The sequence below is a fragment of the Perognathus longimembris genome, chromosome 2, assembly GCF_023159225.1.
Source record: "Perognathus longimembris pacificus isolate PPM17 chromosome 2, ASM2315922v1, whole genome shotgun sequence".
Taxonomy (NCBI): domain Eukaryota; kingdom Metazoa; phylum Chordata; class Mammalia; order Rodentia; family Heteromyidae; genus Perognathus; species Perognathus longimembris.
Genome location: NC_063162.1, coordinates 74917623 through 74931610, shown reverse-complemented (window position 1 = coordinate 74931610; position 13988 = coordinate 74917623). Strand labels below are relative to the sequence as shown.

Sequence of the window (13988 nt, the reverse complement as noted above, 5' to 3'; positions counted from 1 at the left end):
AAATCAACTCGACACAATCCAAAGCTCCTCAGTATATCTAACACTTATTTCATTTTATTTTTTGTTGATTGTGGGGCTTGAACTCAGGGCCTGGACACTGTCCCTGAGCTCTTTTATTCAAGGCTAGTGTTCTACCACTTGGAGTCACAGCTCCACTTCTGGTTTTTTGGTGGTTAATTGGAGGTAAGAGTCTCACAGCCTTTCCTGCCTGGGCTGACTTTGAACTGCAATCCTGAGATCTCAGCTCCCTGAGTAGCTAGGATTACAGGCATGAGCCACCAGCACCCAGGAATAAGTAGCATTTATGAAATTCGCTTTTCTCATACAAAGCTACAGCTTTATTTTGTCTAATGGTTAAGTGAAGATAAATAAATAATTTAGAATTCCACTAACCAAATGGATTCACACTGGTATGTTTGTCCCTAACATAGAATAGGATCCACCCCCAAAAAGATCAAATCAACAAATACTCTTTCAAGTAGACCAGCCCCTGAACAGTCTGCTATAATTGTCTACCACTTTGTCTCTCCACATACTCTCACTCTGCAGATCTCCAGGAAAGATCTCCACCAAGATGATTCTGGAAAACGTCCACATGTTTACAACACGGATTAAAGAAGGCCACAAATGGATACATATTTCTCCACATTCTATGTTCTAGATGGATTAAGTAGCAGCTTGAACAATAAGATACAACACAAGCAACTATGTCAGTTCCTGGGTCTGAGTCTTAATTAAATATCTACCAGCTTCCACCTCTGTCTCTTAGGACATTTGGCCTAAGAAACCAGATGACTTGTCACTTGCGCAAGCACCTGAGACTCATTCAGTAACAAGCCTGGCTTCATGGAGACCCACAGAAGGTGAAAGCTGTGTGGGTGGCAAGGAAAGAGAGCGAGGTAGAGAGATAAGGAGTTTTGGGGCTCCCAGCATGTGAGTGATGGGGCTCCCCATATGTGACATACAAGACCTCCATCCCCAGAAATCCCAGCTGATAGTGGCTGTATCACACTCAAGCACCCAGCCAAGTCCTTTCTGAATCCATGACCAAAATAAAGCAGTTGTGTTAACTTTGAAATGACCCATATATTATGACACAGATCTATTTCATATGAAAAATAGTAAAAACAGAAAAACTGAAATTGATCCTCTATTAACTTGCACCTTGACTTCAATGACACTGATACAAGAGAGTCTGGCAGGAAGAGTTATTAATTTGTGACATTAACAATGTAACACACAAAAATATGCCTTCAAAAAGAAAAAAAAACCTGACATAGTAATTTGAATGTCTACAGGTTTGAGCAGCATTGGTGTGACAGTTTCTGTAGCCTTTAAATAAAACTGAGGCAACATGGAAGTGTCTCAGACCCAAGGTTAACCAGGCAAAATGATAAATTACTTCTTTTTCCTTTTTTCTTTTTCTTTCTTTTTTCCTTTTTTTTTTCTTTTTTTGGCAGTATAGCACTTGAACTCAGGGCCTGGGTGCTATCCCTGAGCTCTTTTGCTCAAGGCTAGTGCTCCTATTACTTTGAGCCACAGCTACACTTCCAGGGTTTTATTGGTCTTTTTTTTGAGTGGTTAATTGAGGATAAGTGTTTCTCAGGGACTTTCCTGCCCAGGCTGGCTTTTAACCATGATCCTCAGATCTCAGCCTCTTGAGTAGCTATGATTACAGGCACTAGCCATCAGTGCCCAGCAATAAATTACCTTTTACTACTAAAGACAGCTATGGCATGTAGTCTGAGTGATTAATTTACCTCCTGCTCAGGGCTGCATGCACAGTTCCTACCGTGAGTCCCTCCAGTGAACCCGAACACAACCAAACTGTTTAGCCACCTGTAGATGCTGACTATATTTAGAAAGTACAGCAAGTTCATTTGCCTCTCAATGGTTCATGCAGTCCACATGGCACTCCAAATTATAATACAACCCCCAGGACTGTTGGTTCTATTTGGAAGCCCCTGGACCCAGGAGTCTCTACCAGGTGATGACCCTGAAAATGGAGGATTAAAGTGATTGCCTAAAAATGTCATTGCTGAAACCTGTTGGAAGATTTTAATTGTACTGACATTTTTATCTGAATGTAATCTATTTAACTCTGAAATACTTAAGGGAAAAACAAGGAAAATTCAGCACTGGCCCTTCAACCTGATCTGTGGACTTCAAATGCTTGTCAGACAGAAGGCTGAAGCAAACTTCCTTCTTTGCAATATATGTTGCACAGTATGTTAATAATTAATAGTAACAATTAATAATAATACATTACCATGACAGGTCTGGAGAGTTTGCTGGGTGACTTTGAAATTAATGCTTTTCCACACCTCACTCAGAAAAGCGCTCTCTCTCTCTTTCTCTCTCTCTCTCTTTCTCTCTCTCTCTCTCTCTCTCTCTCTCTCTCTCTCACACACACACACACACACACACACACACACACACACACATCTTAGATAAACTACAGGTAAATTAATTGACTACAAGCTCACCAAACCTCTTCCTAGGGGCCATGGTCATCTAAACCTTTAAAACCAAAATTCTCTTAGAAAAGCTATGGCTAATGCTTAAAAATTAAAGAGGGGCATTCTTCAAAGAGTCAAGAGTTGATGCGTTGATGCTGGAGTTAGGCGCCATAATTGCTCAATCAAGTTTATGACAGCCCTCACTGCATACATGATGAACTTTTGAAATGAACTGTGGGGGAACTAGATATATAATTTTCTTGACTACAGTAACTATTTTACTACGTATATTAAAATATATTATACACCTTAAATATATGCAATACTTTCTAAAATTAACCAATGAATGTTACCACAATGCACATGACATATTTCCAGGGCTCATTATTCCCGTTTTAGAGATTGCACACAGTCTCTCCACCTTCACAAGTGTATAATGTACCCAAACACTGGCTGCTCCCCCAAACCAGCAAGCAATATCTTCCCAAGGCCCTTTGGTGTGGAACTGAAATCACATATGCCCTGAGAAACAGGCCCTCACTGGAACCCAGCCTCCACCACTCAGACTCATGTTAGAATGACAAACTATTCATGTTGGACTTGCAAGGGCGCAGGTCAGAAACAGAGTCCACCAGGCCCCTTCAAGGCTCCTCATGCCAAAATGCCTGTCCAAGCACAGCCAAGAACCTAACCAGCACCTCCCCTTCATGCCTCTACATCTCCACGCCCTGGAAACATGGAAGGCATGGCAGATTCTGCTCCAAATTACCCATCCCCCGTGCAAATCAAAAGTTGATTGTTGGTCTCAGAATCTGTATCTATGCACTGAGTGAAATAGCATTTTCTCAGTAAATTAGCCAGAGGAGAATCTGACGCAAAGAGTAAAACCTTAAATGAGTTTTTAAAGGTCTCTGTGTTCCTCATTCACTAACCCTCAGCCCAGCCGGACCTGGCTGCGAAGGTTTGCTAAAAATCACTGGCCAGCTCTGCTGGGCTTCCCTGCAGGCCTCAATCAATTTTTAATTCCAGCAGCAGTAAGGTTGGGAGAGAAAGCAGGCAACTCACTGAGAAGGATTAGAGACTGTTTATTAACCAACCACAAGCCACCAATGACTCAGCTGAGCAGCTTCCAGAAAGTTCCCTCTCCCAGAAAGATGCTCTTACCTCTGGGATGTTTTCTTATATTTCCTCCTGTAGGAAAAGAAGCAGAAAGGTATTATCAGAAAAGTCTCTGACAGGGATGGAGAAGGAAATACTTTAGTTGGGCCAAGAACAGAGGTTAGCACGTTGGGGTTCAGTTTCCTGGGTCTCACTCCTGAGGGTTCCTTTCCTGGAGGGTCACTCTGAGAAACTTACTGATTTTAAAGTCCAGCTGGAAGCTGAGGATTGTTGGGTGACATGTATTATGGTTGGATGTAACATATATTTAACCTTGACAGTGAACATCAACATCCCAAGAGCTCAGTGGCTTTGCTATGTCCTTCCTACCCCCTTGGGAACACTGTAGCCTCTTGTCTGAGGTCAGGCTTAAAGGCAGAAAAATCCAGATTCAAACCTCAGTCGTCCCATCTGCAAATTCACAGGATTACAGTAAATAGGCAGAGGCTTACAAAGCATTTCTTATGTCTAGCACGTATTAAATCGTTGGTTATTACTTGGGTTCTCATACTGTGGCCATTACCCCCACTGCCTGGCCATCAGGTCCATTTAAGGGTCTGCCTTTTCTTTTTATGTGGGAGGAGCGTGCTAGCAATTGAGCCTAGGGCCTTAAGCTTATGTGATTCTTGCTTCTCTCCAGTGCCAGAAAGTACCTTTTAAGATGTAAATGTGCTATCTTGCCTCTCAACTGTGAGGTAGCATGAGATTTTCAAAGAAGGGAGCAATGGGGAAGGGAATAATGAGGAGGGCTAGAAGCAAAAGGGGACAAGGCTTCTCAGATGTTCTCAGGCCCACATCTGCTTTTCTACTACAGTCACTACACTGTAACCACTCAAACTACTGACTGTAACTGGCTGCTACATCATACATGTTAGGAGAGGGGAAGAAAGAAGGAGGAGGGAAGAAGGAAGGAAGGAAGGAAGGAAGGAAGGAAGGAAGGAAGGAAGGAAGGAAGGAAGGAAGGAAGGAAGGAGAAAGGTTTCAAATTAAAAAATCACTATGACCTGTCACCTCTGAGTTAAAACGAAATATATTCCATATTGGATGGAGATGGGGTGATGAAAGCAGCATGCCACGTAGACCCTGCAATGCACTGCTCCCCAGATAGTTACAGATATCTGCTTATCTGAAAGGAAACACTGGAGTAGCAGCCATCATCCCAGGCCATTGGCTAATGGATCACACCTTTTATTTTATGGATCCTCCACGTTTTAAAGAATGAGTACTATCATTAGACTAACTTTCTAAAAGTATGCATCCACATCCACAGTTCTGTGTATAGCTGTACATATACATAGGAATAATCAGATATGTGGGTGCTTGTTTTCTCCACTTAGGGAAGAAAGTCCACTAAAGGCTTGCTTAAGCTACAGCCTTTAAACTACCTGTGTTCCAACAATGGCTGGGGAACAGAGCTCTGCGATGGTGGATCAGGCACCTGTGAGCACCTCAACACCTCTGAGTCCCTGCTTCATCTACAAGGAGGGTATCATCAGGACCTTGTTATGAGAAAAAAGGTGTGATGATGAAATGTCAGCTCCCCAAGGTCAGGTCCCTAAAGGATGCTTTGTCCTCCTCTCAAAAGCTGAGATACACAGGCACTGACCACTTTCTCTCTCATGCCTGTACCTCATACAACCTGTCTCCCTGTCCAGGTTTCATCTGCAGGCCCAGAGCATGGGGAACTATGGCATGATCTCAACACCCTCAGCTTTGTTAGCAGTATAATCTATCAAGCTGGTGTAGGGAGCCTCTGGCAAGACTGGAGAGGAACCTACTGCGACTGTGCACACACTAAAGGAAAAAAAAAAAAAGATGGATGCCCTTGGCCTCTCCTTAGAAGCCTAAATGGTCCTGTCAGCAGAGGGAGAGGGCATCTTCAAAGGTCAGAAAGCCGAGTGCTGCTGGTGCACTTTCCTGTGCATTTTCCAGGGGCCATACAGAGGTATTCTGCAGTACTGGAGGAATCAAATGGAGACAAAGATAGGAATCACTTCATACTCAACACTGAACTGTAAGGTGCCCTTCCTCATAACTCTGAAAGAATTTAGGTTCTAGGAAAGAAGTTAAGGCATGAACCTAATTTTGTTTACCATAAGTACAAGGTATTCAAAGCCCCACTTCACCCTCTCAGGCAACATCTGTGTTAAGCCAAGCTTCACATCTAGAAGAGGCAGGATAACCTTGTATAGAGGTCATGAAAATCACCAAGGTGCTGCACACCCTAAAAACACGGGGCCCCTTGGTCCCTAGTTTTGAGCTTTGCAGTTAGGGATCCTGTCCCATGAATCTCTGAATTTTTCCCAAAGTCTTGTACACAAATCCTTAGAAGGCTGTCAAACCACAAATATCTTCTGACCAAATATCTATCTGCAGCTGCCACTCATGTGGGTCAAAATATGGATTAAGCATTCAGTGGGCCAGGGAAAGAGGTACTCAACCCCACTAACCCTCCTGTCTCACTCCTCAACTCCAGACAAATGTTCTCAGCTCTACCCACAGTATGATGTTTTCCCTCTCATTATCTTCCCATTTAGACTCAGCCCCCAAATCAAACTAGACCCAAAGTAAACAGTGCAGTTTGGAGGGTTGTTCGTAAAGCACAGCAGAAAAAAAAAAACACAAAAAACATGGGAAAGACACAGAGCCAACTCTCAGGTCATGTTGATTTGTCCTTGTCCTCGGAGTCCTACCTACCATTAGGTTCTTGCTGAGCCATTGCTTCCTTCCTTCCCAAACCTGCAGGACCTCCCTCACCCCTCTGGCTCCTCTGTTCCTGGGAGCCAGCACTCCCCTCCTCCCCACCCCCCCAGCATCATGACTTGGAGTGCTCGCTTTGTGGCAATGACATGAGAAGACTGGTGTGGCCCTGTCTGCTGGTATTTCTCTGTGTCGACTATAGTGGGTTTGGCAAATGGCAGCTGCTTAGCTTGTTGTTCAATGGATGCTCTCCTGTTACCCATTTTCCTTCCATTTAGTGATGACTTTATGAAAACAAGGAAGGTCATCTACCACAACTATGGAAAACTAACATGGTAGGGCAGGGCTGGGGCAGGGGGACTCATAATTGGGGAGTCCCTTTTGCTCCAGGCCTGGTCAATCTTCTACAAATCTCGCAAGGTCCACCCCCTTCTTTCTTGATGGAAGTGAGGCTCCCAAAGGCTGAGTAGCTAGTTAAGTAGCTAAGGAGCTAGCTTAAGAAACTGTGTTCTAATTTGTCATAGCTAAAATATGGAACCAACCCAGGTGCCCCTCAGTAGACAAATGGATAAGGAAAATATACACAATGGAATTTTATGCCTCTATCAGAAAGAATGACATTGCCCCATTTGTAAGGAAATGGAAGAACTTAGAAAAAATTATACTAAGTGAAGTGAGCCAGACCCAAAGAAACATGGACTCTATGGTCTCCCTCATAGGGAATAATTAGAACAGGTTTAGGCTAGTCACAGCAGAGCCCAAGAGCCCAATAGCTATGCCCTTATGAACACATAAGATGATGCTAAGTGAAATGAACTCCATGTTATGGAAACGACTGTTATATCACTATTGTAATTACTTTCAACATGCCATGTGAAACCGTAGCTTCCATTGTTGATGATCCTTTTGTATCCCCTTCCTGTGGTTGTCCCCACGCTATCACTGTATCTCATCTGAGTACCCTGGATACTGTATATACTGGAATTAGAACTAGGGAAGTGAAAGGGAATATCAAAATTGAGAAACAAAGGATAAAAAGACAAACTACCCCAAAAGCAATACTTGCAAAACCATTTGGTGTAAACCAACTGAACAACTCATGGGGGGAGAGGGAAAGCGGAGGGGGTAGAGGGGAATGAGGGAGGAAGTAACAAATAGTACAAGAAATGTACCCATGGCCTAACATATGAAACTGTAACCGCTCTGTACATCACTTTGACAATAAATAAGTAATTACTATTAAAAAAAAAAAGAAAAAAGAAACTGTGTTCTACAGAACCTTGAATCCACTGGTTTGAAAAGCCACTTCCTGAAACCTTCAAAAAAAATGGGGAAAAGTACACAAAGATGTCAAAAGATTCCAGAAGGACACCTAGATACCAGATAAAAACAAAACTGGCCACCCTGAAACCCACTGACTTCCTTCTCATTCCAAAGCAGGAAATGAGCTGGCAAAGAACCCCCTTTGCTTTTGGTCGTTTATGTCTGTAAGGACTCTAACACAATTTCTCCCTCCCTCACTATCTGAAAGATATGGAGCAAGTTTTCCATTTCTTTTTCAAGCTTTTTTTAAGTTTACACTTTCCTGGAACTTGGAACAGGACAGCACAAATCTCAGGAATCCTGCGGCTTGACTGAACTAATAATGAAGAAGCTGGAGGAGAAGGAGCCGGAGCCGTCTGCTCTGAGACCCGGCTGAGCTGGCAGAGCTTGGAGTCATGAGCAGCGCTGGCTTCACACTCTGTCTGGCAGGAGGCAGCACGCTCATCACCTTGGGGCCAGGCTGAGCTAAGAACTGGGTGATGCTTTGCAAACTGTGCTCCCAGGACCGGCTGACCATTTGCACGCACATATGTGTGTGTGTGTGTGTGTGTGTATACATATATATATAAAGATCTACACATGTGAATGCACACCAAGCAAGGTTTCATTCCTGTGCCTAAGTTTGCTTTTTATAAGGAGACGGCCTCAAGCATGATGCTTGAGATGGCCTAACTGAGCTTGAATCCCTTATCCAATAAAAAGCTCTGCGACCTTCACAATGTGCACTCCTTCCCTAACCACCAGTTCTCCTCGTTGGCAAACTTTTGGTGATAGAGGTCACTGATAACCCCAGGGCCTGGAGCATAACACAGGATGTCCAGGAGGTGCTGGAGAAAGGGCCAGCTGCTGCCTGTAATGGTGGTCCTGCATCAGTAATAGTGGTGCCACAATTCAACAGATTTTCACATTTCACTTGGAAATAAATTCCTTCTTTCAGAGGTTAAAAAAGTCAAGAAATCTCTGTACATCAGTTTTATAATAAAAATTTTAAAAAAAAAGTCAAGAAAATAGTTGGATACTAAAATACTCCTGGTATGGAAAAACGAATAGTCCCTTAGTGCTCCTAAGCTTTGATCACTTGGACCACAAAGGAAGAAGGTGCTAGTTTGGGCTGATAAAGGATGAACCACAGCTCTGTGTGGAGCCCTTGCAGCCTGTGCACCCAGTCCCCACTCCAAGGCTGACCTGGCAGAGTCCTGCACTTCCTCTAGAACCAAAGTTGGGCCATTTTTCCAAATAGTACAACTAGGTACTTGTGAAATTGTGAACTGACACCTTAGTGATCCTTATAAGCATCTAAGATTGCTATCAATAACTCCCTTCACACAAAACTACCCTGCATCTTGCCTACACAGCACCTAGAAGCCTCCTCAGACACCATGCGCTGAAACTACAATTATTGATGGGCCCACACTCCTCTACTTTGTCCGCAAATTAAAAGACTGCTTGCCTGCCCTGGAAATCAATGCCTGTTAAAAGTCCAGAGTGTTTCAATGGATCTGTGGCTTGCCCAAGCAGTATCAAATGGGGTGTTTGTGTGTGTGTGTGTGTGTGTGTGTGTGTGTGTGTGTGTGTGTGTGTGTATTAGTGCTCATTGTGCAGATATACAGACAAAAGTGAGCTCTAAAACTCCCCTTGAAGGCATCCATCCATTTACATTCACCTGAGACAGAAGCATCATCAAGGAACTGGGCCCCAATATTTTAAAAGGCTCCCACAGCACTTCCTGGTTGTGCTGTCTAGCAGAGGCTTCTTGACCCAGCACTTCACTTCACCTCTCCTGCGGTCTTGGAAGGGAGAAAGTCCACAGCTAAGGCTGCACCAGGGGTCTTGGCTCACAAAGCAAGGGCGCCCCTGCCCAGAAGCACACTGGGGACACAAGAGGACCCCAGGAAACACTGGCGAGGATGGAAGGAGGAATAAGGATGCTCTAAAGGCTTTGTCTACTTTTTGATAGCTAGGAGTTGCCCAAGCACGGAGCATACCCACCACAAGATGTGAGCATCAAGTTTTCCAGTCCAGGGGATGAGCAGGGATGGCTTCTAACAGCCAGGATGGTTGACTGCTGACTGAACACTGATACTAAAGTACTCTAAAGTAAGTATCTGAGCAAGAACCATATGTGTGTGCAGTAATGAGGTTTATAAATAGGCTTAATATTCTAACAAACTGGCTCAGGAAAACCAAAACGTGTACTCTGCTTCAAGCTGACAGCAATACGCCTCCCAGCAGGGCACAAGGCTTCAAACATACAACAACTGTGTGCATGCATACATACACACACACACACACACACACACACACACACACACACACACACACACAATGGGGCCCTGAGTTTCTGGTGACAGTAACTGGTGTCTCTGTCCCTACAGATGGATACCATGCCACTGCCAACATCCAGACTGCTATGTAACCTTGATGCTCAGACCTCAGTTCCTCCCTCCCAGCACAACAAAGAGGCCAGCAACACCTGGGTGTAAGCAGGGTGTAAGCAACTCATTCTCATTCTCAGAAGGCTGGATCCCACATGGCTCGCTTGTGGGAAAGTAGACTGCAGTAAAATGCCACAGACAGCCGTGAAATGAGCCAGGACGGGAATGACCATCTGATCCTCTGGTTTTGATTTTCATTGGTATGCAGAGAGCAGGCAAAACAGAGTGGGTCTAGAAACTTGTACAGAGCACATCTTCCACCACTTGTATGAACTAAACCTCCAGGCTGCTGGGAATTGGAAGGGCTCTACACACTTCTCTTTCCTCAGGGAGTTCCATTCCCCGGGTGCCTACATTGAAACCTAGATTTGTACCTTTTGTCCACTGATTAGTTGCTGGCCTTTCCATCTTTTTAATAAGCAAATATCTATACATGTATATACATATATGTGTGTGAATATACATATGTATATATAAGCTTGTGATTTCTGAGCACCTTCCTCCAGAATTTTTAGAGGACAAAGGCAATCTCTTCTCTTGCATGCTCCAATATATCTTACCAGATGAGCTACGCAACCAAGTCCACAGTCCACTATGATTCTATCAGCCCGCTTGGCCAAAGAGCCAACACAAAACAAACACAAACCATGGAATGACAGAAATTGAACAGCCCAGTCATTAGGAAAAGAGCTGGACTCTGCTTAAATTTTCTAAGGGATTGTTCTGGTAGATTTTCTGTGGGGAGAATTGTCCTGCAGTCACAGGTCCTCTGGCTTGGACAAAGATGTTCCTCTATGGAGTCAGACATCTCCCGGGTATAAACGCCAAAAGTAATGAGCTCAAGTGCAAACAAAGGCAGTCCCAGGCACTGTGGTTTGAGCCTGGGGACAGTGAGCAGAGAGAATGGGAGAAGGCTTGTCTGAAACAGCTGTAAATAAGACAATTTTCTCCCCACTCCTGGTACCAAGTGGCTTTCCAGCTAGCCTTGTCTGTCTGGTGTTAGACAGTAAAGCTCATAGACAGAGAGGGTACACTATTCCAAAGGAGACAACTGCTCAGAAAGCCACAGCTATGAATGCACCAGTTCATATAGCAAATCTACACTCTGACTCAGCCGGGCGCCACACTCCTTGGCCAGTCGGCTCTCCAATACTGCCCTCCCGCCCTCATCATCCTGTGACAGCTGGCCAGACACAGAAATCCAACCCTCTTGTGCATGCCCACTTCACTTCCAAGCCTGAGTTTAAAAAAAGAAAAAGGATTCCAGCACTTGGAGGCCCTAGAATATGACTTGGCTCCATAGAAAACTAAATCTTCGTTAGATAGCAAGGGTTTTGTTTTTGTGTTTTAGAAGATCAAACACTATTGCCTTTCCCTATAGCTGAAAAGCAAGTCCATTTCTTAAATCCAGCAGCAAGCTTGTCAAGGACACCAAAAAGCAGGGAAAGAATGGAAAGGAGTTGAGAGAATCAGGTTTGCGGAAGTTCACATAGCTCGTTTCCTGTACAACTGCTTTATTCCTCTAGTGAATTCCCAACCATTTGGACTTGAGCCAGACTGCCTAAGTGGGAACAGGATAGAGTTCAGTCACCTCCTTTTGGGGAGCCTGGCTTCACTGAAACCAATCTCAAGCAATAAAGGCTGAAAACAGAACTCGCTCTTAATAGCTGTGATGGCACCACTAGAATGGAGCTAAAATCCAAAGGCTTTAGAGGCTCACTCCTCACAGACAGGGTCCTGCAACTAGAGGAAGGGGATCTTTTCAAATTTTCAGTGTATCCAGAGAGTTCCTTCCATCTTCTACTTTCCAGCTGCCCTGTAGACTTAGCCAGAACAGAGTAACTGTATCTTCGGCCAAGCTCATGGTCCATGACTACCGTCTGATTTTCCTAAGCCTTTCCACCCACCCCAGGAGCTCCTCTGTCTCCCACTTCTCCAACTTGCTCCTGAAGGCAAGTGGCTGTTGGTCATTTTCCCTTCCAGGTGACTTAAAGAGTCAGTGTCAGCTCTGGGGAAGCTGAGAACATTCTAACCTCATCTAAAACCTGGTCTCCAGTAGCACTGTCTATGCCAGCATCTTAGGAAACAGATTCTAGAAGTCTCCACAATGTGAATAAAGCAAAGGAGTTCATTGTCCAAGACATAGGGAGCTGGACAAACTAGCAGATGCAAACCTGGGGCCCATTTTGAGCTCTTCTGCCAACTGAAATTAGCAGAACGTTAAAACTAAAATTGCCTAAGCTCTAACAATAATTTCCATCGAAACCATGCCAAAGTGCCCAAAAGGGGTACCTTGAAATTTTCTGACAACTTTTGTTTAGGGAAGATTATTTTGGGTGGTTTTATAGACAGCATGGTTCTAAACTGTGTTTAGGATATTCCATTTATGAACATTAGTCTTTGTGCTTCACAAACGAGCCACTGAGGACCCTATCCATGAAAGCATTTACAGAGCCTCAGGTTCAGCAGACGGGGTTTGCAGTAATGTCCTTCTGGAATAGTGCAGAGGACTGAAGAAAGTACTTATTTTGTGGGGCTTAATTGAAAGGTATGGTAGAACCCTCAGAGTCATTCTCAGGCCAAGAATAGAGAAGTAGAGAAAAACAGATGGCCAAACATTAGTCTAAATGTGAACTATTCCTAAAACACACTTGGTAGGAGTGTTCTAGGGTGACTCTCTCATGACCTATTCACTAGGTTTGTAGTCTTTTAAGAATTTTGGTGGTGTGGATAAACCAGATTATCCATAATCCAGAGAGTGTGGAGAGCTTGGCTGGGTCCCTCTAGGGTTTGCTGAGCTCTCAGCTTTAGGCCTTCACTGCCTGGTTCCTGCCTTGTACTTCCAGAAGTTTCCTGGTGAGGGTTTCATTCCTTTTGACTTCTTAGGTTATGGTTTCTTCTGCCTTTGGAACACTGGGGAAGGCCCGACCTATCCCTTACCTTCGTGTCCCTCCCAAACACGTATGCCCAGGCAGACATCACGCCAATTAGCCAAGGCAAAAGCTTCAAGCAAAGCTGTCTATGGTGATTTCAGCCAGGCCTCTTGGCACCTTTTGTCAGACTATTTAGGCTGTCACACAGAATTGCAGTCTTTCTCTATTATACACACATACATACACATACACATAACACACACACACACACACACACACACACACACACACAGAATTCTTTTTGGACTTGTATATTGTACAACCCAGACCTTTCTTTACTCTGCAGACCCTTTACTCCATTACTCCTCTTTGCACTCTATCCTCCTAGGGGTGTCCTATAAGGAACCTCATAGTCACTGCACCCAAAAATGAGCCCCATTCTCCGTTCAGTCTGCTTGGTCAGCATGAGCAGCACTGGTATTGAAGCTAAAATCTGGGGCATTAGTTCAGGTTCCACTTTCTGCCTCACCTCAGGTCCTGTTGGCTCCACTGCCTCAAAAACTCTCAAACCATCCGCACAGACAGAGACTTCCTGTACCATGGCCCCCTGTGAGTGAGGCAGCAACTGGCCAGTTCAGCTGCATCTCCAGCCCCATCTCCTACTGTCTCTGCTGGGCTACCTGGCCATAATTCTGCCCCCTGAGGTACCACCATCCTTCCTGTCTTTGACTCTTCAAGCAAGCAAAGATTCACTAGTACATTCTGCCTTAACTCTCTAGCTATACCCAATATCAACCTCATCTTATCACTGCAACTGAATTCTCATTGAAATCTCACTTCTTCAAAAACACCTTCAAGGGGGCTGGGGATATGGCCTAGTGGCAAGAGTGCCTGCCTCATATACATGAGGCCCTGGGTTCGATTCCCCAGCACCACATATACAGAAAATGGCCAGAAGTGGCGCTGTGGCTCAAGTGGCAGAGTGCTAGCCTTGAGCAAAAAGAAGCCAGGGACAGTGCTCAGGCCCAGAGTCCAAGCTC

The 13988-nt window shown here is 44.5% G+C and overlaps 1 protein-coding gene across 8 annotated transcripts in view; it reads right to left on the bottom strand.

Annotated features, from left to right (window-relative positions):
- The window catches only part of Pde1c (phosphodiesterase 1C), a 278713-nt gene that overhangs the window by 154634 nt on the left and 110091 nt on the right, over nucleotides 1–13988 (bottom strand). For 2 of the 8 annotated variants that reach the window (XM_048339515.1, XM_048339513.1), the window contains exon 2: nucleotides 3624–3650. The exons of the other annotated variants lie outside the window; for them this stretch is intronic. In XM_048339515.1, the coding sequence (XP_048195472.1) occupies nucleotides 3624–3650 (27 nt within the window). The remainder of the gene's footprint in view (nucleotides 1–3623; nucleotides 3651–13988) is intronic. 8 annotated transcript variants of the gene reach the window in all.